This window comes from Numenius arquata, chromosome 8 (genome assembly GCF_964106895.1).
Source record: "Numenius arquata chromosome 8, bNumArq3.hap1.1, whole genome shotgun sequence".
Lineage (NCBI taxonomy): Eukaryota > Metazoa > Chordata > Aves > Charadriiformes > Scolopacidae > Numenius > Numenius arquata.
Genome location: NC_133583.1, coordinates 52,961,944 through 52,985,597, shown reverse-complemented (window position 1 = coordinate 52,985,597; position 23,654 = coordinate 52,961,944). Strand labels below are relative to the sequence as shown.

The following is a 23,654-nucleotide window of genomic DNA, read 5'->3' as shown; positions in this document are numbered from 1 at the left end:
TGATAATACCAAAAGAAAACCCCAGCAGCTCTGGTCACTGCAGTAATGATACTGAAAAACAGTAGCTTAATATGGTTCATTGCTACAGGGATTTTATTCCTAGCATTATAGTTCAAATCCTCCTCTTTGTCATGAGCAACTTGTATTGCCTGTTGGTTCAGGCAAGGTTGTATGCAGCAGAAGCTCTCGTTCAGCTGTTGATTTATGTGAATTTAGGGTACTTAACAAAACATAAGTAGGCTGCCTGCAAATCTGGAAAAATGGTTATTTGTTGGTTCCAAAGTAACTGTGTTACTGACAACCAATGGGGTTTTCTGGAATAGGAGCGCTCTGTTTCAGTGACTTTAGTACAGCACCAGGAGATAAGGTTTTTCTGTGGCTTTGGGCAACAACCACAGTATAGAATCATAGAATGGTTAGAGTTGGAAGGGACCTCAAAGATCATCGAGTTCCAACCCCCCTGCCATGGGCAGGGACACCTCCACTAGAGCAGGTTGCTCAAAGCCCCATCCAGCCTGGCCTTAAACACTTCCAGGGATGGGGCATCCACAACTTCCCTGGGCAACCTGTTCCAGTGCTTCACTACCCTCACAGTAAAGAATTTCCTCCTAATATCTAATCTAAATCTCCCCTCTTCCAATTTAAAACCATTACCCCTTGTCCTGTCACTACATCTCCTGACAAAGAGTCCCTCTCCGGCTCTCCTGTAGGCTCCCTTCAGATATTGGAAGGCTGCTATGAGGTCTCCCCGGAGCCTTCTCTTCTCCAGGCTGAACAACCCCAGCTCTCTGCCTGTCTTCATAGGGGAGGTGCTCCATCCCTCTGATCATCTTCGTGGCCCTCCGCTGGACACGTTCCAACAGGTCCATGTCCTTCCTGTGTTGAGGACTCCAAAGCTGGACACAGTATTCCAGGTGGGGTCTCACGAGCGCAGAGTAGAGGGGTAGAATCACCTCCCGCGACCTGCTGGCCACACTTCTCTTGATGCAGCCCAGAATCCGGTTGGCTTTCTGGGTTGCCAGTGCGCACTGCTGGCTCATGTTGAGCTTCTCATCCACCAACACCCCCAAGTCCTTCTCCTCAGGGCTGCTCTCCAGCCATTCTCCGCCCAACCTGTATTTGTGCCTGGGATTGCCATGTCCCAGGTGCAGGACCCTGCACTTGGCCTGGTTGAATTTCGTGCGATTTGCACAAGCCCATCTCTCAACCCATCCCAGCATGTCGACCGTGCCACCGAGCTTGGTGCCGTCAGCAAACTTGCTGAGGGTGCACTCTATCCCACTGTCCATGTCTCCGACAGAGATGTTGAACAGCACTGGTCCCAGTACCGACCCCTGAGGAACTCCACTCGTCACTGGCCGCCAACTGGACATTGAACCATTGACCACAACCCTTTGAGTGCGGCCATTCAGCCAGTTCCTGATCCACCGAGTGGTCCATCCATCGAACCCATGTCTTTCCAATTTTGAGACCAGGATGTCATGCGGGACAGTGTCAAACGCTTTGCATAAGTCCAGGTAGATGACGTCTGTTGCTCTGCCCTTGTCCACCAAGCCTGGGGCAGTATTGTAAAAGGCCACCAAATTTGTCAGGCATGATTTGCCCTTGGTGAAGCCATGCTGGCTGTCTCCAATCACCTCTTTATTTTCCATGTGCCTTAGCAGAGATTCCAGGAGGATCTGCTCCATGATCTTGCCAGGCACAGAGGTGAGGCTGACTGGCCTATAGTTCCCTGGGTCTTCCTTTTTTCCTTTTTTGAATATTGGGGTTATGTTCCCCTTTTTCCAGTCAGTGGGAACTTTGCCAGGTTGCCATGATTTCTCAAATATGATGGAAAGCGGCTTAGCAACTTCATCCACCAGCTCCCTCAGGATCCGTGGGTGGATTTCATCAGGTCCCATGGACTTACACACCTTCAGGTTCCCTAATAGGTCTTGAACCTGATCTTCTACTGTGGGCAGTTCTTCATTCGCAGAGCCCCTGTTTTTGCCTTCCGTGACTTGGGCAGTGTGGTTAGAGCCCTTGTCGGTGAAGACTGAGGCAAAAAAGTTGTTCAGTAGCTCAGCCTTATCCATATCCTGGGAGGCCAGGTCTCTCATTTCCTTCCGGAGAGGGCCCACAACTTCCCTAGTTTTGCCTTTGTCCCTGACATATCTGTAGAAGTTTTTCCTATTGTTTTTTATGTCCCTGGCTAGATTTAGTTCTGTCTGGGTATAAAGTATAAATAATTATAATTTTTTTAATTGCCTGCCTGCACATTAAACAGATTTCTGCGAGCAACTCTGCTTATTTCAATAGGACAGCTTTCTAATTAGCTCCCATTTGTTAAGTAAGGGTCACAGCACTGGACCCTAGTTTCTGTCCTTGAAGTGCTTTAAGATCTTTGGGGGCTGCACATGAAATTATATTGCTATGTATAAATTACAGGGTGTTGTCAGTTGAAAGCTCGTTTGCATTTTGTGCATCAAACACCATTCAGGCCAGCTGGCAGTTGGCTCAAGATAACAATACTATGATAGGAAAGATGGTCAGATGTTGCCAAAACTATTAAACAGCCCATCTGCCTGCTGTATGCCAGGATAAACACTGTGCTGCTGGTTCCAGTCTCTTGGATAGAGGTGGAAGCATCTTCCAGTGTAGGTAATGCGGGTTACAGCTCTTCAGAGAGACAAAAGCAAAGGCTTCAGTCGGCATCAGGGTGTTTCCACTATGCTTTGTCTTGTTCAGGTCAGTATCACTAGTAACAGCAATAATATGTACTAGATGCACCAAAAAAGTCTGTGGCAAACCTGAAACATTGATTTATTCTAACAGGCTTTTCCCTCAAAACATAGAATCATAGAATGGTGATAGACTTGGAAGGGACCTTAAAAATCATTCAGTTCCAACCCCCCTGCTATGGGCAAAGACACCTTCCACTATACCAGGTTGCTCAAAGCCCCATCCAGCCTGGCCTTGAACACTTCCAGGGGCATCCACAACTTCTCTGAGCAACCTGTTCCAGTGTCTCACCATCCTCACAGTAAAGAATTTCTTCCTCATATCTAATCTAAATCCCTCCTTTTTCAGTTTAAAGCCATTACCTCTCATCCTATCACTGCATTCCCTGATAAAGAGTCCCTCCCCATCTCTCTTGTAGGCCCCCTTTAGGTACTGGAAGGCTGCTCTAACATCTCCCTGGAGCCTTCTCTTCTCCAGGCTGAGCAACCCCAACTTTCTCAGCCTGTCCTCATAGGAGAGGTGCTCCAGACCTCTGATCATCTTTGTGGCCTTCGTCTGGACTCACTCCAACAGGTCCATGTCCTTCTTTTGTTGGGGGCTCCAGAACTGGACACAGTACTCCAGGTGGGGTCTCACCAGGGCGGAGTAGAGGGGGAGAATCACCTCCCTCAACCTGCTGTCCATGCTTCTTTTGATGCAACCCAGGGTATGGTTGGCTTTCTGGGCTGCAAGTATACATTGCTAGGTCATGTTGAGCTTCTCATCAACACACATCCCCAAGTCCTTCTCCTCAGGGCTGCTCTCAATCCATTCTCTGCCCAGCCAGTATTTGTGCCTGAGATTGCCATGACCCAGGTGCAGGACTTTGCACTTGGCCTTGTTGAACTTCATGAGGTTTGCACAGGCCCACCTCCCAAAGCTGTCAAAGTCCCTCTGGATGGCATCCCTCCCTTCCAGCATGTCAACCGTGCCACACAGCTTGGTGTCATCAGAAAACTTGCTGAGGGTGCATTCAATCCCACTGTTCACTTTCAACAAAGATGTTAAACAGCACTGGTCCCAGTACCAACCCCTGGAGAACACTCATCCCTGGTCGCCACTTGGACATTGAGCCATTGACTGCAGCTCTTTGAATGTGGCCATTTTGACGTTTTGATGGGTTCTGTTTGGCTGTTGGCACTGAGAGCAGAGCAAGTGTAAAGCACTGAATGAGAGCTGGTTTTCATAGAGCAGAAATATCTGGTTTTTGCTGTTATGCTGATAATATAAATTTCCAATACTGGTTGTTAGAATAATACTGCCGGCAGAGTGAGAGAAACTGAGAGACAAGAGGGATCATGTTTCATGGGCCATAAACTGGGGCACACTAAAATAATCCTCTCAGATATGGTCAACTGAATATGAATCCGTGTAATCTTGAACACACTCTGCATGAACTCAGAATTAATCATCAGAAAAAATGAACCCATGAACACAGAGCTAGATGTCAGGAGGAATATTTTGTTCTCATGGTGAAATATTCAAGATCAACTCGCGGCATTGTCCTACAAAGAGCGTCATAAAAACTAACCCAAAAGATGTCGCTATGAATTATTTGCTGGGAGCCTGACTATCCCTTGCTTGGTATATTATGATGCCATGTGACATTTATTTTCCAAAGAGATTAGGAAGTGCAAAGTCCATCATTAAATAAAGCTCAGCTGGAAAACAGTGATGTTTTTTTCTCCGATAGCAACCTTGGGCTGTCTAAGACGGATACTTAGTAATCCTTTGAATTAATACTTCAAACAATTTGAAAAGTGAGCTTTGGTTCTAATACCGACAAGTCTGTGGGTCTGATATCTACAAGCATGGAAAAAAGAGGTGTCTGCTGCCCTGGTGGGGCTCCTTGTCCTGGACTTGGAGTTGATGATGAGCACTGTGGTGATGGTGGGAAAGGCAGTAGTCATTGTATCCTGAAGTTCATTCCAAAGTTCAGTTGTCAGTAGTTTTATCAATATAGAGTCATGTAATGGGACAAATATGTTGTCTTGGGAGGAAAGTGGATTATGCTTCTTTTAAAGATGGGACAGCAGGGGCACAGACCAGTTACTTTGCAAGGAAACCAAGTGAGTGTTTCTTGAGAAAAGCAGTCCCAATATCTCAACTACAAAGAAAATATTTTCAAATAGCATTTTGATTACAATTTTTTTTTATTATTTTTTTTTTTCAAAAATAACAGAATCTTTGGAGCATTACCCAACCCTTGGTTCGTTGCAGTTTTGAATGCCTGGGACCACTGTACAGATCTCTTGACTTATCATCCTTTTTCTGGAGCCCCATGATGTAGCTTGGAAAGCAATGAGAGACAGGGGGGAAAGTGAGACTTCTTAATGTGCCTCAGGAATTCATGACAGATCTCGAATCTCTCTAGGAATGTTTTTCTTGTTTCACTCTATTGGGAATTGGCTCTGACATAGTAAAAAACATTTTCAGAACAAGTCTCTTTCATTTTTTTGGCCTCTCTATTGCTCTTGTCACTGACCCAAAGCCTTTTGATTTTTTTTTTTTCTTTTGACGTTCTTGAGTTAATTGGCTTCAATGAAAAGTGTTTTGTTTCCTGCAGAAACTTGGCTGTGAGAAAAAGTGTGGAGTTTGGGAGAAATCTGGGACAGGCCAGTGCCAAAGGGCTTATATAATAGCCCAGAATAGTCAGCCAAAATATAGTGTGAGAGCTTTATAGGTGGGGTTCGGTGGGATGAAAAATACTGCAGGGTTTGGACACAAAAATGCCAATAGGGCCGGCAAGGAATTCCTTGCTTCTCTCAAGGATGATCTCAGTTTCATCCAGTGAAGGGAGCAGATAATTATTGAAGCAGATAATTATTGGCTGAAATCCTGCAAGTATGAATATTCTTAGTGCTTTTACTTAATAACATAAGCCTCTGTTTAGGCAAGAGGATTTTTTTCCCCTGTTGAGGTTCTGCTCGCCCCTAAATCCACGTGCTCCATGCTCTGGAGCGCTGTCATCTTCAAACCAGCTGAAAGTCAGGACCACAGATTGCATAGGAGTTGCCTTCTAGGCATTTTTTCTGTTGATTTCAGTGTGTTTCTGATAAGATTGGGCACAAGGGGAAACTTCAAAGTGTTGTAATCAAGAATAAAGAGCTAGGCTGGACAGGTACGTAGACCCTGGACAGGTACGTAGACCCAGAAGTGAATTTGGGTGCTTTGAGCCAAAGGTAGAAGAAAGCAGTTTCCTTGTGTAGTTTTCTGTAGCATAAAGCACTGATCGGCTCCCTTGAATTCAATGGGAGTTTCATTATTGGCTTTTAAGGGAAGAAGATGGGATTCTGTAAAGAGATTTTTGGTTCCTCCAAGCACACATCCTGGCCCACTTCTCCACAGTCAGACATTGAGTAGGCCTTAGCATGAACCACTCGTCCATGGGTATGGCCTTAACAGCCAGGGAAGGTCCCACTATCACCCTCAGGCTTTAGGGTACTTCCCTTAGGTCTTGAGGAAAAGAGGGAGGCTGAGGATCAGGACTTCATCCACAGTAACAGAGACCTGGGCTCAGTCTAGAGCGGTGGAAATGATTTATGTCTTGTTTTGTCGGCTGAACCAGATGGTTGAAGGAAAAGTTATATTGGGTCAATGCCGAACAAAAATGTTTTCATTTTCTCACCAAAACAAAAGCCTGGAAGAAAATTCAGGCCGTGCAAAGTGTTTAATTGTTTAATTTAATGTCCGTGTTTGTGTTCTTTTTGAAATGAAATGTACGTATATTACATTTCAGTAAATTATTTCTGAATGCTTTGAAATAAAACCATGATTTTTTTTTTTTTTTTTTTTTTTTTTTTTGGAAACAGCAAAAGAGAGTATTCCAGTACTCTTAAATTTCTCATCAGTATTCCTCAGCAAATGTAATTTGGGAACTGTTTTGGTTAACCCAAAACTGAATTTTTTGGCAGATAAATTACACAATCTAAACCATCTCCACTGCATACAGTTCCCAGCTCTATCATGAACTCCCTGTTTAAGCCTGAGACCTCTTGACTTATCTGTAGGACCAGTACATATACACAGACGTGCAGCCTGAGCACGTGCAGAGGCACTGCTGTACCTTTAGGGTAACAGCCACCACAGATGAGGGAAAGGGAGGATGGGACTGCTCAGTTTGTCCTTAAGGAAGATTTCCTTTTCCAAAAATGAAGTCTTAATTGGGGAGAGGTTATTTTTCTTTCTTTTTTCAAAATAAAAATTCCATATTGTATCTTCCCTGTTCATCTAAGTGATTTCTTTGTGTTCTGTATTTTGTAATCTTTGGGGCCAGTTGCAATGATGGTTTTAATCAGTGTGACTCAGCTAACACTATTTAGCTTCTAACCCATAATGCTTCAAAACATGCGAGCCCTGACTTATCTCAAGCAAATGACTGCTTCCCTTGGAGTCAGCTAAGGCTGCTGGTGTTATTAAAGTTAAGCAGGAATCTCCATGTTCTGCTGTGTTCAGGTTTAAACAGTAAGGTGATGACACTTCTCTTGCTTTTGTTATTTCTTGGAGTTGTTCTCCTTCCTTTTGGTATGTGTGGTTTAAAAGCAGTCCATCACGTTGCAGACTCTATAAACTGTGGGTTGCTTAATTTGTGTGATTCATAACACAAGAAAAAAATAACCATCATCGTTCTTGGTATTACATCCATCTCTGTTACCCAGAGCATTGACCTTGACCAGCTAATGATAGGTATTTAAAATACGTGCGTGTGTGTATATATAGATATAAATATTCATTATGTGAGGTCTGAGATCGTAAGAGAATGCTGGCAGTGCCAAGTTTTGTTCGATGGTTCAGGCCTCCAGCTGTGCCAAACTCTGGGTTCCCTTAATGTACCATTAAAACAAAACCCAGGCTTTGCTTGAATGTCATCCAGCTTTATTAAGAGAAAGATCAAGCATAATCTTATTAAGCTTGTCACTCAGAAACCATAAGGGTGCAGCCTTGGTGTGTCTAGTTGGTCCACATGTGCGAACAATTTTGCCTCGTGATGCTCAAACAGGGGCTGTTATTCTTTAATGAAGGCTGTGAGTAACAGAGCTACAAACTGCAATGCGAGTGTGGTGATGTGTGTGCACACACTCGTGTGTTAACAGAAAGGGGGCGAAGGCGTAGATTGTTTGCTTGGATTTTAACATATTCCTCAAGCATGCTTGAAGCCACATAACCACAATGTTTTTCAGAATCTGTTGTGTATATTTTGAGGTTTCTAAACTTCCGTAATAACTTACTCAACTTTTGGATGTGACCATGTGTCAGAGTGGACAGCCATGTCATGGAAAACTAACAGGATTACTGAGTCTCCTTCTTTTTGGTTTCACCAGAAGTCTGCTCACTGGGCCAATGTTATGAGAGAGATATTCAGATAAATCATGCTTATCTTCATTGTTGCTCCTTTTCCCCAATGTTCACAGCTGGGCAGCAGGAGATAGCAGTGAAAACCACTAGTGTTTATACCAGTGTAAAACCAGAGTAATGCAGTGGTGGTTCAAATCAAATATTTCTGCTTGCTCGAAACGTGGATGTATATAGAAAATCTGTGTGTTTATACATTTATACAGAAAAAAACTAAATTGAAATTAGTCAGGATGTTTGGCCATGTGGCTGGGAATAGATCTGTGTGGGTGGAATTCACAAAGATAAATAGCAATGAGTGGAATGTAGATACACATTTGATGGTCTAATTAGGAATAAATTTGCAATAAAAAGAATAACTCTGTATGCATAGCATGTACGAATTAGTACTTCAGGAATACCCCTTTCCATGACTTTTGGTCAATTAAACTTAACATCTGTGAGCAAGGTATCCTTTGTGCATGGGGATGCGGGGGCTTCATATGACTTCTTCCATGCATGAAGTGGCTTATGAATAGAAGTGTTTGCAGGATGGAGCTCATCAGTGCTGAGTTGTTACAAGCTGTGTCCAAGATAGGTGTCATATGAGCTTGAAAGTGACCACTTTTATATTCATACAACACCTTTAGAGAATCTCTAAATACTGCAGGACTGTGTTTTGTTCTTTTTCTACTATACAGATGGTCTTTTTGACAAGATGTACTGACCCTCCTAGTAGAGTCTTTGCCATTGCTGGCTAGAAACCCCCACTCCTTCCTACCACAGGACCTTTAGCCAAAGGACTGTTCGTCCTTCCCAAAGCATTTCTTTCTTCTGTTTTGCTTTTAAAGAAAGAAAAACTAATAAAGAAAAGGCACAGTCGAGGACTCTCGCAAGGCTTTAAAAATATCCTGAGTTATGACATTTAGATGGACCGGAATGGGTACTTTCTAGCCCAGTTTTCTGTTATTCCACAGCCTTGGGCATGCTTTGCGCTTCAAAAGAGACAGATCTCCGGATCTAGGTACTCCACATCTCTTCCCACACTACATGTATCTGCGGGTCTTGCAACAACGTATTAAGCAGCTTAATAAATGTCTGCAGTGTGTTCCTGCCTTCCTTCTCTCCTGAGGGGCAATAGTTCGTTGTTTTGACCTGCCTTGTTTTGTGGTTTTGTTTCCTGGTGTTAGAGCAGGCATGAATCAAGCAGCCAGCCTTGAGCTTGGAGTGGAAGGTGGGAAGCAAGTCCCTGTTTACACCTCCTGAAATGCCACAGCAACACCATCTGCACCTGGTGACCGCAATCTGAAAGGGTTTTGTGGACTCCTGGGGCTTGTTTCTCCTGCTTTCACAGAGGGAAGGACTTCAGACTACAACCTCAAAGAACTCCTCGAAAAAGTCCATTTCCTGCACTGGCAAGGCTCACCATGATGGTGCAAAGGCATCTTTAGCTGATGGCTAAAGGAAGGAAGGTTTTTTAAGGCAGCTTTCCTCTGTGTTGTTGAGTGGATTTGGAGATGCCTGGTGTAATTCAGAGGCAAATGATCTACATAACACAAAGCTGTTTTCGATGGAGATATTGGCTCAAACCTTGAAAGTCATGCAATTATGCTAAACTGCCCTTTCAGCAGCGCCAGCTAAAACCACAGAGTAAAACTTTGTGCAATTGCTTTTAATCCATGATCAAGGACAAGTTGGAAATGTGCTTGCTGCCACGTGTTCTGCATGGCAGAAGAGAAAAGGTTGAGTCCAAACTGGAGACGAGGTTGGATGTGTCATGCAGACCCAGGGGCTCAGCGAGGACACGCCTCAGCAAAACCAGAGGGGAGCCAGCAAGAAGAGGGGAGACACATCTGGGCACAGGTGAGTTGGGGTCCATGAGCTTGGAGTCTTTCCATGGAGGGCTTGCCCTCAGATGGTGATGGAGACCTCAACATCATTGAATGTGCCTTGCCTCCAGTTGTTCACACTGACAGAGCATCCTCCGAGTGCCACTGACACTGTGCTGGTTAACTGAAAGAAAAAGGCATTTCCAGGTTTGGGTGACTTCACCTCATCTTATTCACAGCCTGATTTGTGAACTTTCTGAAGTGTTTTTCTGCAACAACAGTGACATCCAGTGGCGAGCTCGATTTTTCTGGGAAAAGCATGAACTATCGATGGTCTTAACAATGTGAAGCTTTTATATTTAAAAAGGTACTGAATAAGGAGGCTACGTTTTGGTTTTCTTCTTGAAGAGTTTCCTTTTTTAAAAATTCTGGTAAAATGGCTTCTATTTTCCTATGCCAGCAGGGCACTGCTCGAGAAGTGGGCTAGAAAGCGTCAGTACTCTCTGCTCCAGCACAGTTTGTCCCATGTCCATAAATGTCCCATGTCTTCAGGGGGCCAGCAATTTGCGGAGGAATCGCTGTGTTTTGTGCTATGGCATCACCACGTTTTTCACTTGTGAGACATCCACAATCCAAATAAACCACCAGAAAGGAGCTCCTGGAAAAGATGAAGAAACCAGTGTAGCCTGTAAAATAGTTGACTTTGAGGTCAAAACCAGAGAGAACAACCAAGGATCCATGACCTGTCAACTGCGAGCTTAGATTTGTGGTTTTCAAACAGAAAATGGCAGCCTGTCTTGTAGTCTTTTGCAGCAGTTTCACAGATTTGACAGACGTTGCCCCCAACTAACTTTCCTGGCATGATTTAATCTCACACTGGAGTGAGGTTACAGTGGTTTTTTAATTCAGTTCAGAGCTGTGACTCTGCGAACTGGAGGAACTGGGGGGAGCCTAATGAAATGATCAGTGGGCAGGTTCAAAACGAACAGAAGGAATTGCTGTTTCACACCGTGCGTAATTACATTGCAGCCACAGGATATTGTGGAAGCCAAATGAGTGCATGAGACCAAAGAGGAATTAGACAAACACAGTAGTCCAGCTCTGGAAGTCACTAAACTTCTGATTCCCAGAGCCTGCAATGATATACCAGGATCCTCACCACTGTTTATTTCCTACAGAAATCTGCTAACAACATCCTTATTGCCTGTCAGAAGCCTTTGCTTAAGGCAGGCAAAGATGCCGCATTTCCTAGGTACTGGCTGTGTCCTAAGAAAGGCTGAGGTCCCACAAGATCTGGTCCATGCTGGGCCACGCCTCAGAAATGTCTGCACAAGTTCAGTGAGATACTCTGTGTGCAAAAAGCTCTTTTGTTGACCAGGGAGCTTTCCAAGGCTTGAGGCTGCCCTGAGCTCAGACTCCATCAAGTCATTGTAGGTGTTTGAGTAACACCTTCACAGTTACCTTCTTTCAAAGCACAAGCGTGTAGCAGGGAGGTATGGAAACATGTTTTCTCTCCCTTACCCCAACCCTTGCCTGGCTTTGGCGAGCAGGTCCGTGTGCATTCCAGACTAGTTCGGGATGGCTCGAGGGATTTGCGATGGGATATGAAACACTTCGCTCGGAGGCTACCTGCCTAGCGCCAGCTGTCGGGACTTTAGTGTGGTGGCTGTCCAGGGGGCCAGGTGGCAACTTACATGAAAAGACTTGATAACTTTGGTTCAGATGGGAGCATGTTGCCTACTTCAGCTGGGCTGCAAACACACTAATGAGGCACTTTGGGCAAAAAGTGGGACTGCATTTCCTTACCAATTTTGTCACTGCTTGAGGTGTTGATGACGCTCGGCAAACAATATTGGGCAGAAAGATAACGCATTTCATACCAGACCATCTGCACTTGGGTGATCTGGTGGTCCTGGCTGATTGGGCCAGTCTCAGAGATGTCTCGGCATCCTGAGAAGTCTCTTAGAGATGCTGGGTTTTCTCTAGATTTTCCTTCAGGTTCATCTCTTTGTCTCCTGCTGCTGTGCCGGGAACAAGTGAAGTTCCCAAGATTTTGTATATTGGCCCTGTCCATTGGAGAGGATCACATGAGGGACACGGAGACATGTCCCCTGTCACACACCTCCAGTCACACCTTACATCACATCTTTGTGTAGAGAGGTGTGTTCCCAACAACATGGTTCAGTGAGGAGTATGCACCTTAAAAAACTTCTGAAAAAAAAATCAAAAAGAAAATCCCATGTAGTTGTGGCATTTTGCTATAGCGGAAAACGCTAATAACCATCCTCCATGCAACGTCTCAGACTGAGCAAGCCCTGTCTTCACTCACAGTAAAACCTGGGGACAAAATAACTGGCAAACCTTTACTTCAGTCCTACCCACCGCATTTTCCGCCTGCAGGTTTCTTGTCCTGGTAAATTGCTCCAGCTTATACCAGCAAACACAACAAATACACTTTAGAAAATGAACACTTCAAATCTGTAGGCTTTGTTGTTTACCCCCCAAGGGACCTTTTCCTTAGCATAGTCAGGAAAGGATTGAATTCATCGTATCTCAAACATACTGGGCTGAGGTAATAGAATATTGTGAGCTGCTCATCCACCTCCCTCTGCCCTTTAGACTTGGATCCTTGCTATCCAGTGAGTTATTTCTTTAAGAATATATACTGAAAGGGTCATCCTCTGTTGGACCTCCTCTCTGTGGAAAACTCCTCTAATGCCATGTAGAGTATGATATAGCCCAAAAGGCCTCATAACCAACCAGATCACCATGTCCAGCACAGATCACCACATCTGCCCCTTCCTTGTAAACTCTGGCACAGCAAGAAAGATGGGGAATAGGGCAGAATGGGGAGGAAGGATGGGCTCTGGGCAGTGGTAGGGTAGCTTGGTGGGCTATCATGCCTATGCTATTTAAATTTACATGGTCAATGAAGAGAGAATTGCACAGAAGGCTTATGTCCTTCCCAAACCTGGTATTTGAGATGTTGGAATGAATTGCTTTGAGGAGGTGCCCATCCTCTCTAAGTGAGACTGACCAGCTTAGACTAGTCATTTCATTTTGTAATGTCTGAAGCAGCTATGAACCCTGTTGTTTTGTTGGTCTGACACATCTCAGTTGTTGCTGTGGTCTGACACAGAGGCCAGAGGAGATGCTTGGGAGGTGACCTCACTTCAGTTCTCACTTGTGTTGTTTTTCTTAACCTAAGTGAAACAGCTGGTTTAGCTTCAAGAAAATCTAGATTTTTGTAAATAAAAAAAAAAGTATTTTTATTGTTTTCTTCATCATATATTTAGGGCCAGTCTGCTAGGGAAGGTGTACAAAGTCTTTGAAGGTAGCACAGAACCAAGTGGCTGAGCCCACGTGATGGCACTGTATTGGGTCTGAAATCGAAGAGCTATGCCAGCATGGCACCAGACCCAACTGGTAACCTCAGTCCCATCTCATGCTGAGCCCACTGAGGGCTCTGTACTGCCCTCCAGGCTGCTTCCAGAGAAGGATTTCCAGTGTGTGACATTTGGGTGGCTCCAGAATAGTACCATGCCCTCAACAGGAGGGATGCTTGGAGGGACTAAGTAGAGAGGAAGAGCAGAAGGGGAGACACATGCGAGGGTTTTGTTATATTGAGAGCCAGCAAGAAGGTGGCTGTGTGGGTCTGTCTGTCCTTCAGACTGAGAAGCTCTGAGTATGGTATTGCATTGCAGTTCTCAAAGACACCCCAGGGAAACACAAATCTGTGCTCCATTACCATGGTGTTAATCTGGAATAATCCCCTCAACTTTTGGCCCCTCAATGTTCCAGTCTCCCCGCAGCTACGTCATGGCCCTTCTCCAGAGCATATTCTGTGAGTGCTCACGGGTGAGAGGGAAGAGAGGTGATTACACGCAAGGAAAGAAGGAAAGAGAGCCATGGGGGGATTGCTGGACATTCAAAGTGCTGCACATTTTGGCCTTTTATGTTTTATTGCTTTATTTCCTGTGACTGTCCAAAAGTGGCTGTGAGTCAGTTCCTCACAACCGTGGAGAATAACAACATCAAACAAGCGAGGGAAAATGATTTCTCCATCTGCCTTGGAGAAGGGGTGGCATGATGTAAGGAGGCTATGATGAAAGCCTGCTTTACAAGACCATTGCACGCGGCTTGTACAAAGTATTTTTTAAAGGCGTGCTTTGGGCTTGGATGCTGCTGCCAAACAGGGGAGGAAGAAAGCTCGTTCCCTGCATCCCCATCTCTCCTCCCCAGCTTTTTGCATAATCATGAAATTTCCAAGTGCAAAACCATATCCTGGAGCAGAGCAAAAGCCAGCAACCTGGGGCGACAGGCTTTTCTGAAAGATAGGGTGTAGAGTTCCTGGCTTTGTCCGAGCACCAAGCACTCTCCTTCCTGGCGAGGACGTTTCGGGTAGCATCAATAGACCTAGTGGGGGTGGTCTCTGAGGCTGCTGAGTTTCTGTGGGATGCCAGTTCACTCACCCATGAGATTGTCTCTCATAGCATCTATTGTACGTTTTTGTCCGGTTTTGAGTGCTGTTACTGCCCAGGAGTTGCCCCAGGGAACTCTCAGTTCTGCGCTGTATCTTTGAAATTCACTTTCTCTTTGGGAAGCCCACCCGCAGCTCTTGATTTGAACCTGAATACCAGCTTTTGTTGTACCTGGTCTGTCTGAGGGGTGGGTAGGGATGCATTTGGGCTGCTGCTGATACATACACTGCGTGTCTCATCTTCTGACATGGAGTATGGCTCGTGTTTCATACTAACTGGAGGTGGTAGGGGGACACTGGGGTCCTTCCAGCCATTCCCAGAAAATGCCCCTGCTGGATCCCCACAGACGTAAATTTTGTTCATGTTATCAGTAAAATCTAAACCAAAAATTTTCAGGCAGTCCTAACATCATACTCATCACTGGATGTTGTGTATCACCCACCTAATCCGTTACCTGGTGTCCTTTATACTCTGATGAGGCAGTTCACCTTAGAAGGGTACTCGGGCTGGAGAAAACTTTTAGATGCATCTAGATCCAACTTGCAAAAGCAAGATGTGTGTGCAAATTCAACATTTGCTCCATGCCGACATGCATTTGAGATACTGATTCAAGGCAATCCCTACCACTAGAGTGAGATTTCAGGAAAGTGGTTTAGGAAGAAAAGAGGAGTAATCCTCTGGCAGCAGTAGCGATCTAAATCTGAGTTGTCATGAGGAAGGGTGAAAGAGCCTCCAATTTTTAAAGGATGATATTCATTAGCAAAGAATGGCTGGGTGCAGCTATGATGCTGGAGGAGAAGTGGAAAGGAATGAAAAATTTGGAGGGTTTATACTCAAAACCAGTTCCCCATCGTAGGTCTGGGACATCTGCCATGGCAGGAAATAGTAATATAGGATGTCATGTGGTTCCCCTGGTAAATTCATGCTGTTACCCAGAGACCGTTTGGTTAAAGTCGAATGCTATAATGGAGAAACTAGCAAATCCACATAAAATTCATTGCCTGAACTGTTTGCTGTAGCTCCTTACTACAGCCTCTTCTTGATGCATTCATCGTTCAGCTTCCAAAATACTCAGTTTGACCATTCTCAGAATAAGAGATATGGAGGCATACTTTTGGAGGCAGCAAGCAAAGGAACCAGTAAGTGTTTGTCCCAGCTGTGAATGTGCAGCTTTCGGCATTTGTGTTTTTGCCTACGCTAATTCTCATGAAGCCGAACTGCCATAAAAACTCTGGTGGTGCCAAGAGGCTTGAAAATCGGGATCGAGAGAGAAGGAGGAACAGAGGCCGCCGCCTCCTGATTGCAAAGAAGCCCGAGGTCTAAATGGCAACAAAACGTTATACATAACGTCTGATTCACCGTGTGGAGAATGTAAAGAATTGAGACCTCCCGACACAGTTTACATTGGCCCTTTTTATGACTAATTGTGCAGAAAATAGCTCTGCTTGTAGTGTGCATGGAAACAGTTCAGGTTTCTGCTGTGTGTCAGCTAATGGGCTAGCAAGGCTTTTTTAGCACAACTTCAAAGGCTCTGGCAATGGAGGTCCTTTGTGAGGGAATTATCTCCTGCTCCTTTGTACCCCTTTATCCTTCTAAGCCGTGGAACAAAGAACTGTGAAACAAAGAGACAAAGTAATTTGTAGTAGATCTCTAGACCTAGATAAAGTACATAACATTTGCTTAAAAATGTTTTTTCTGCTTCTGTCATCAAAATAAGGTTGTGTTTTTCCGTGTAGTTCATTTAACTTTTGAGGGTTGCAACCTTATGCTTAGGTATGCTATTGATGGGGGTCACCAGAACATCTGAAATGGTAAAGGAGAGCTTTAGTTTCTGTGGTCAATTAGAAAATATGTGGCTGTTACTGTTAGAGTTGGCTGAGAAGTTTATTTCTCTCCGCCTCAGGATATCCAACTAAGAAAGGAAGAAAATGTTTTTTTTTCAGCAGTGTGTGTGTGTGTGCATGCACACGCTTTAAGGAAACCATGTATTTTTCACCTTTTAGTAAAAAAACAAAGTGGTTTATTCTTTCTTTCTTCCAGTGAAAAATGAAACCTTGGGGAGATAAGGAAATGCGTTACATGCATCTGCTTTGTGTAGTCCAAAGCACAGTTCTTAATTTAAAAAAAACAAAACAAAACACAAAACAGGGATAGAAGATGTTTGATTAATGTTAGCAACCATGCTGTATAATGCGTTCCTCCAGCGTCTCCAGATCCTCTGTCTTGAAAACACAAGACGTGAGTGAAAGGAGAATAATCTTGGCCTCATCAAATTTAATGAAGGAACTCCCCCCAGTGCAGTGAGCCCCACTAGCCATTCCACTGCATTTATGTTCAAACTGCGAAATGATTCTGTGTTTAGCACTGGGTCATGTCTGCAAGAAAATCCCATGAGTACCTCCTTATCCTTAGAGGGCAGAAGGACTGCATCCACACCTTTCCTGGTCATATTTTTTTAAAAAAAAAACTTAAACTGTTAGGAGAGGCTGTACTGCATATCTCCATGCCCAAGCACGGACTTTCACTTCAAGTCCCTGTCTAGAAAATCTTTTATGTCTGCTTTCTCTTCTCTTCTCTTCCCATACTTCCATGGATTTCCCGAGGCAGTTGGTGTTCTGACCTCTTGGATCCAATTTTCATTGGCTGTCAAGGTAAATTTGGTTAATACTGCAGGAATAGTTTTTTCAGGTTTAGACTGAAGAGGGAATAGTGATGGAGAAGCAAGAGCATTCTTCTGGCTCTGTCTGATATGTCTCTAGATACACTAACTTTTCAATAGTTAAGCTTTCTTGAATTATTTTTTTCAATTAAAATTTCCAGTTTATTTTTTATATCTATAAATAAAAATTAAATCCACTGACATTATAAAAAAATCTGGCAATTATTACATATTCTGTTTGCATATATGAGTGGCCAGAGGCTGGGATTTGATGTTTTTTGCTGAGCTAATCCATGCTGAGCTTAATTGTCTCTAATATGCAGGTTAAATTGCTATTCATTACATGCCATAAGCTGTCAAAATTATTACATTGTTATCAATATCAACAAGTGAACATTTATCTCAAATTTTATGTGACTAAGGAGAGTCATGTTATATGACTCCTATAGAACCACAGAATGGTTAGAGTTGGAAGGGACCTTTAAGATCATCTAGTTCCATATAGAAAATTTTCCTGAATTTTGAAACTGGGAAGGATAATTATGATGGACTTAGCAGCAGGAGGCAGGCCAAGACATTTCTTCCAGGAATTCTTTAACCCTGGAAGTACAGCAATGACATGAGAGGGGTTTCATGCTTCACTTTACTCACCAGCACTGGACCTCCCGAGTGCTACCTTTTTCCTTAAACCTTCCCCATGTCTCTGATCCTGTGGAGCTCCTTGCCAGGGAATACTGTGGATGGCTGTTGGGAAGCTGGGTGGGAAGGCTTCTGGTTTGAGTTTTTCCAGTTTTTCATCAGTTTTTCCATCACTGAGGTGGAGCATGACTTCAAGTTGCTTGTATTGTGCATAACGAGATAATGAGTTGGCCACAACAGCGTTAGTGTGACATAAACAGATGCAAAAGCATGTGAATTCTGACTGAGCAGAGAAGTTAAGACAGGTAGTAGTCAGAGCTGGTCAGTATAAAAATCTTGCAATCAGATGGAAAGGATGTATTAACAGGGGAAGCTGATGGTGAGATGGGTGGTGACTACCCAGATGTATGTGGGATAATTCAAACAGGAAAATTTTAAGCAGAATCTAAAGGTAAGACTTTGCAAAGCTGGGTCGTGCCATTTCCTAGCAGTTGTTAAAGCTACAGGATTATTTGGAGGTCAGCTTGAAGTTGTTCTTTGGTTTTGATTGTTTTGTTTTGTTTTCTCTTGGTTGAACTGCAGCAATGAAAATATTTTAGTATGTGTTGATTTGTGGACCTAAAATGAAATAACTGTGTTCACATTCAAGTTTGTGATGAAGATATTTATTTATTCAGGGATTTGGAGTTGGGTAGGGTTTCTTTTTAATGGAAGATGGTATTCCTTCCTGTTAGGAAGGACAAAATTAAAGAAATAAGCCTTCGAGCAGAGGGTAAGGAGATTTGTGAGACAGAAATTTAGTCCCTGGTCTCAGAAGAGGCCCTGGGGACATTCATTCCCCACATGGATGGGTTTTAGCTTGGCAGAAACCACCTCTTCCATGTAATTCCAGTCCAAATCCAATACAAACTCCTAGATAGCTGGAGGACAGTTCCCAAGAGAAGGGGTTATGGCAGAGGACAAAACGGCTCGGGGTGACTTACTTTGTGGAAACACACGTCTTACCACTCTTACATTCTTCTGCCATCCTGCACAGCAGATCCCTAGTCAAACAAGCTAGCAGCTTTCATCATGCTCTCCACACAGAGGGCAGGAATGGAAAGTCCAGGAGGTCTTTTGGTCTTCAGCCACCACTTGAAGAGTCTGGCAGACTTTCCTGAGGAGCTTACGGTCCTGATGTTCTGTGGATTAGGAATCAGAGATGTTGCATAGTTACATTTTTTCTTGGTTTAAGTGGTTAAAATTGGGTTATTTTGTACTGTTGTGATGTCAAAGATTTGCTGGATTCAGGATGATCGTTTACATTAAGAAATCTCTTGCTATCTAAGACTGGAGTTCGGGAAAAGTAGAGTGTTGTAGCATGGACTCCGAAACATCTCTGACTTTGACACCTTTGACTTTGGTTCCTCAATGTCACTTTGCCAGTGACAGATTGGGGACCTTTGTTTGCCTTGGCCACTGCATAAAAAACCAGGATATGATCAAATCCAGTTAATCACTCACAAATGTCTCATTTCTTGAATCTCTGAGGGTGTGTAACACATTTTTGGGACTGCTCTCTGCTCCTTTGGCTTTTGTTATAAGTAAGTTAGTCAGGGGAAAATCAAATTTTGAGTTTTCTTAAAAGGAAGTGGAGGAATCCTGGAACACACTAGGGCTCTGCAAATGTACATTTAATCATTTAAAGAAATGTCTTTTGGCTAAAAGCTCTTACCAGTGCTTGCAAGTTGCACTAAAAGCCATACAACTACATCATTCCCACAACTGATGCAAATTAGCGCCCTTGTTGGCAGTGTAAGCAGAGCGATGCAGGCTGAGTGAATACTGGGGACTGAATTACTCTCAAATTCATAGCGACTTTATGCAGAATGGGTGAAGTGTCCTAGGGGTGACTCTGCTGGAGGTTACACCAGCTCCTTGCACAGTGGCACGCATGGAGAGAGACTCAGGCATGTCCTGCCTGCCTTGTTTTTTCTGTTAAAAGCATTTGGCTCTACTATGGAGCCGGGCAGTCACAGACATCTCCTGCAAACACTTACACTGTTCTTAAGGCAGACGCGCGCTCTCCAAGCAGCAGCAAACCAGAGTGCATTTTCACACGCGGCACGTGGTGGAACTCCCTGCTGCAAAGATGTCACGGGGCAAAAAGCACATGGAGGTAGAGGCTTGAGCACATTTGTGGTGAATTGGTCTATTCAGAGCTGGCAGTGAGATGCGATGACCTGGATGTAAATGGGGGTCACCCAGCCATGCAGAGCTGGAAGCTAATGGACATAATGGGGGAGGATCATTCTGTCCTTTCACGGTGTTATCCATGTATATATTTATATACCTTTAACATTCACCATGGGACACAGTTGGAGACAGGTTATTGGGCTACGTGGATTTTAATAAACCTGTTAGTGGAGTTCTTGCCTCCTTACTTTATACCTCTAACCCATCCCAAAAACAATGTCGGACTGACAATAAGTTGAAAGCTTTGCAGGGATTACCCTGCCTTATTGAGTCTGTACCCAAAGCCCTTTGAGGGCTCCCATTGACTCCAGTGGGATTTGGTTCAGACCTCAAGTGTATAGGACTCCCTTAAGTAAACTCTTTCAAAGCCCATACATGCTGCAATACTTACTCGGCTCTTTGTTACTTCTGTGAAAAGGAATGCGACCTTTACACTTGTAGCAAAGAGCTCTGATTTACAGGACTATATCTTTGCGTTTTGGGAGAGATAAGGTTACCATCCCAGCTCCTCCCAAGCCTGCTGTGCAGGTGGCTGAGTGGTTGATGAAGCAATCCCTGAATCGCTGCCATTTTAGGTAGACGAGCACTGAGCGTGCAGTAGGGCAGATCCAGAGCTGCTTCATAAGCAGAAGTCCATGAACGATGGTAGGCAGGGTGGACATCTGGGGTTATAAGTTGTTCCAATTCATGAGTCAAAGCCCTAGTAATATTCTTTTCACCACTGCAGAGTCATTCTGATATCCATGTTAGAAGTTCATTTAGTCCACGCGCATACTGAAAATGGTCACAGTGGAAGACTAGGCTAGCAATTCATCTTGGTTTTCTTTTATCCAGCCAGTCACTTGGCCACGTGAGGGGAGGGGGGTAGATGAGATGGAAGAATACCTTATCAGGTTGTACGCTGTCTCTTCCCCTGGCCATTGCCAAAGGCTGCAGTGGGCTACACAGTGAATAGTTGAGCCTGAATTCCAGCAAATCGTGTAACGTGCCTTTCTTGCTGCTCTAGCTTCTGGTAACTTTGCCTCCCAAACCTGTTGTTCCCACAGGAGAAACTCAAGTGAGTGAGAGGAGCCATTTGATTGACAGTGCTATTTTCTACCTGTATTTTAGGTCACTTCCTGGGTAACAACACTGTGATTGATGTACTGAGACAAGCAGGATTTGAAGTGGAGCACACCCCTCCTGGACAACCAATTGGAAAGTAAGCAGCTGTCCACAGACTATTAATCACTTTCTCTCCTTCTCTTTTTTTCTCTCCCTTTTTCTGTGACTGACCAAGATTATTGTATTAGTATAGGAGGTGGGTAAGGAGGTGAGGAACCTCTCTTTCTCACCCAAGTTCCAGACAAAAAGGGGATGTAAAGTATCCGTAGTATGAGTTTGGAAACAGATGGAGCCACAGTGGCTGGCTTTTTTCACTTGTGGACATTATTCAAATCACAGCTGCTTAACTGCACCAGATGAGAAGCACCGCAGTTTCTTCACGGTGAGGGTGACAGAGCCCTGGAACAGGCTGCCCAGGGAGGTTGTGGAGTCCCCTTCTTTGGAGATTTTCAAGACCCGCCTGGATGCAGTCCTGGGTAGCATTCTCTAAGCAATCCTGCTTCAGCAGGGGAGTTGGACTAGATGATCTATATGGTCCCTTCCAACTCTAAAAAAAAATTCAGTGAAATTCAATTCAGTAAATTCAGTTTCTTTCTGTTTTCAAGAAACATCTTATTGTGCTCTTTTTTCCCTGTAGCTGTTTTGTCTTTTTCTCTCCATGGAGTTTTAGTGTCTTCTCTATTGCAGGGCAGTAGACTGCCACCAACTTCATTTTTCAGGCCTATCCATCAGGCTGCTCTTCTGCAGGTGGGATTGCAGTTTTGCCTGAAGGACCAGATTTAATGTAGCAGATACACCTTGGAAAGTGTGTTCAGTAGGTAAAAAGAGATTCGATATTCCCTGAGCTTCTCCATCCATCTGATCAAGTAAAGCAGGCAAGAAGGATTGATTTCCAAGCTCTTGGCAACCTTCATTAGGATAAAATGTGGCATAAAATTGTCCTCAAGTGGTGAAACAGACTTACTTCCTTCCCTAGACTTTTCTCTTTGCTGGCCATTTAGATGAGGTCTCTGTCTAAAGATATCATAGACAAGAAGACTGGGAGGGATGGTGAGAGACCATGTACCTTTGCAAAGTTAACCTTTCCCCTGCATTCTGCAGATAAAAATTGGCTGAGATTGCTCTGTTATAGGTTTGTTATCCTCATTAGGAGAAAGCGTTAGCAGCATGCTCGTGTCCCCGGTGGGTAGACATGACATGGTCCAAATATGAGGTGAGTTTCAATATGGAGGATTAATCGCAGGGCTAGTAGACCATGTCTGAAAAAGCTATGTTTAATATAGTTGGAAAATCTGGCTGATCTAACCTTGTTTGTGAAATGCTCGCAATGATTCATATAGAATATAATATGGCTCAACTGTACGTAAGTGTCTTTGACAGAGCATTTATCCTTCTTGGAATATGTTTAGCAATAAAAGCACAATCTTAAATAACAATGGGGAAAAGAAGACGAAAAAGCTATCAAACACAAGGAAGAACATATATTCAGAGGAGGTTTAAGCAGCACTTTGGCAGAGGGAGAAAAACCAACATGGCACAGGGAAGAGCATTAAACACTAACTGGCTGGAGCTGAAAATTTTGGCTAAAAATCAACAAAAAGGCCTGTTTATAAAAATACAGCAAAACAGAAGAACCAAGCAAACGATACCGAAACCACTGAGGTATACCTTTCCTAGGTTTCTGACAAAGAAACTTTCCTTTCAGGGAAGCAGGCACTTCCCCAGCAATTTTCATTTAGTTGAAAGTATCATCTTCCCATGAAGAGTATTTCAACTGGAAATTCTTAAATTATTAATTTATTGGCTGTTTGCAAGCCCTTGAGAAGAAAGAAAGATACAGTAGTGGGAGATGTCCAAGAATAGTCTCTGCTCTTTATGGTCTTGGGATGTGTCTATACACGTCATCACAGACTTGAAATAACGTGATGGGGCAGGAAACTTGAAACGAAGCCACTGCTTGATGTTGACTTATTTGCAAAAAGGGGCACCTCTGTGTATGCATTCCTCCACCTTGGCAGCAGTGGCTCTTGTTCATGACGTCTTCCCTAAAATTGTCAGTCCCTGGGGGAAATATACTTGAAAGCGAGTGGACTTGGACTCCTGCCTGGAACAATGCATATGTCCTCAGTTGAATTATCCTACACTTGGTAGCTTCTGTTCTCAGCTTCAGACCAGAGTGTTGGGCAGATTGCTCCCTTTGTCTGGACTAGTACCCAAATTTCAGTGGTATCTGTCCTGAATGCTGAACATACAAAACTTTGTTAAGGACTATACTGATGTGCATGAGGACTGGATTGAGTTGAGAGAGAGCACGTTTGTACTCCATAAAGATTAGATCCTCAGCTAATGGATGTGTTCCTATGGTCTGATGGTCCAGGCAGGTCAGCCAGTTTTAGATGAGAATACAGAAAGAAAAAGAAATGGCATGGTAAAGAAATCTAGAATTACTACTAAATTGCATTATTCAAGGTACAGAAACAGTAGAAGATTACAGAAAGTTTATATAGTCTATATATAGACTACATAAAATTTAATATATAGAGAAAGTTTAAATAAAGAAAATTTAAATATATTCACAGGAAACAGCTTGCTGCCTTTAGAAAAAAAAGAGACTCC

The 23,654-nt window shown here is 43.8% G+C and overlaps 1 protein-coding gene across 1 annotated transcript in view; it reads left to right on the top strand.

Annotated features, from left to right (window-relative positions):
- Positions 1–23,654, top strand: part of TRABD2B (TraB domain containing 2B) — a 296,015-nt gene that overhangs the window by 230,154 nt on the left and 42,207 nt on the right. The window contains exon 5 of the mRNA XM_074152243.1: positions 21,045–21,135. Coding sequence (XP_074008344.1) covers positions 21,045–21,135 — 91 coding nt within the window. The remainder of the gene's footprint in view (positions 1–21,044; positions 21,136–23,654) is intronic.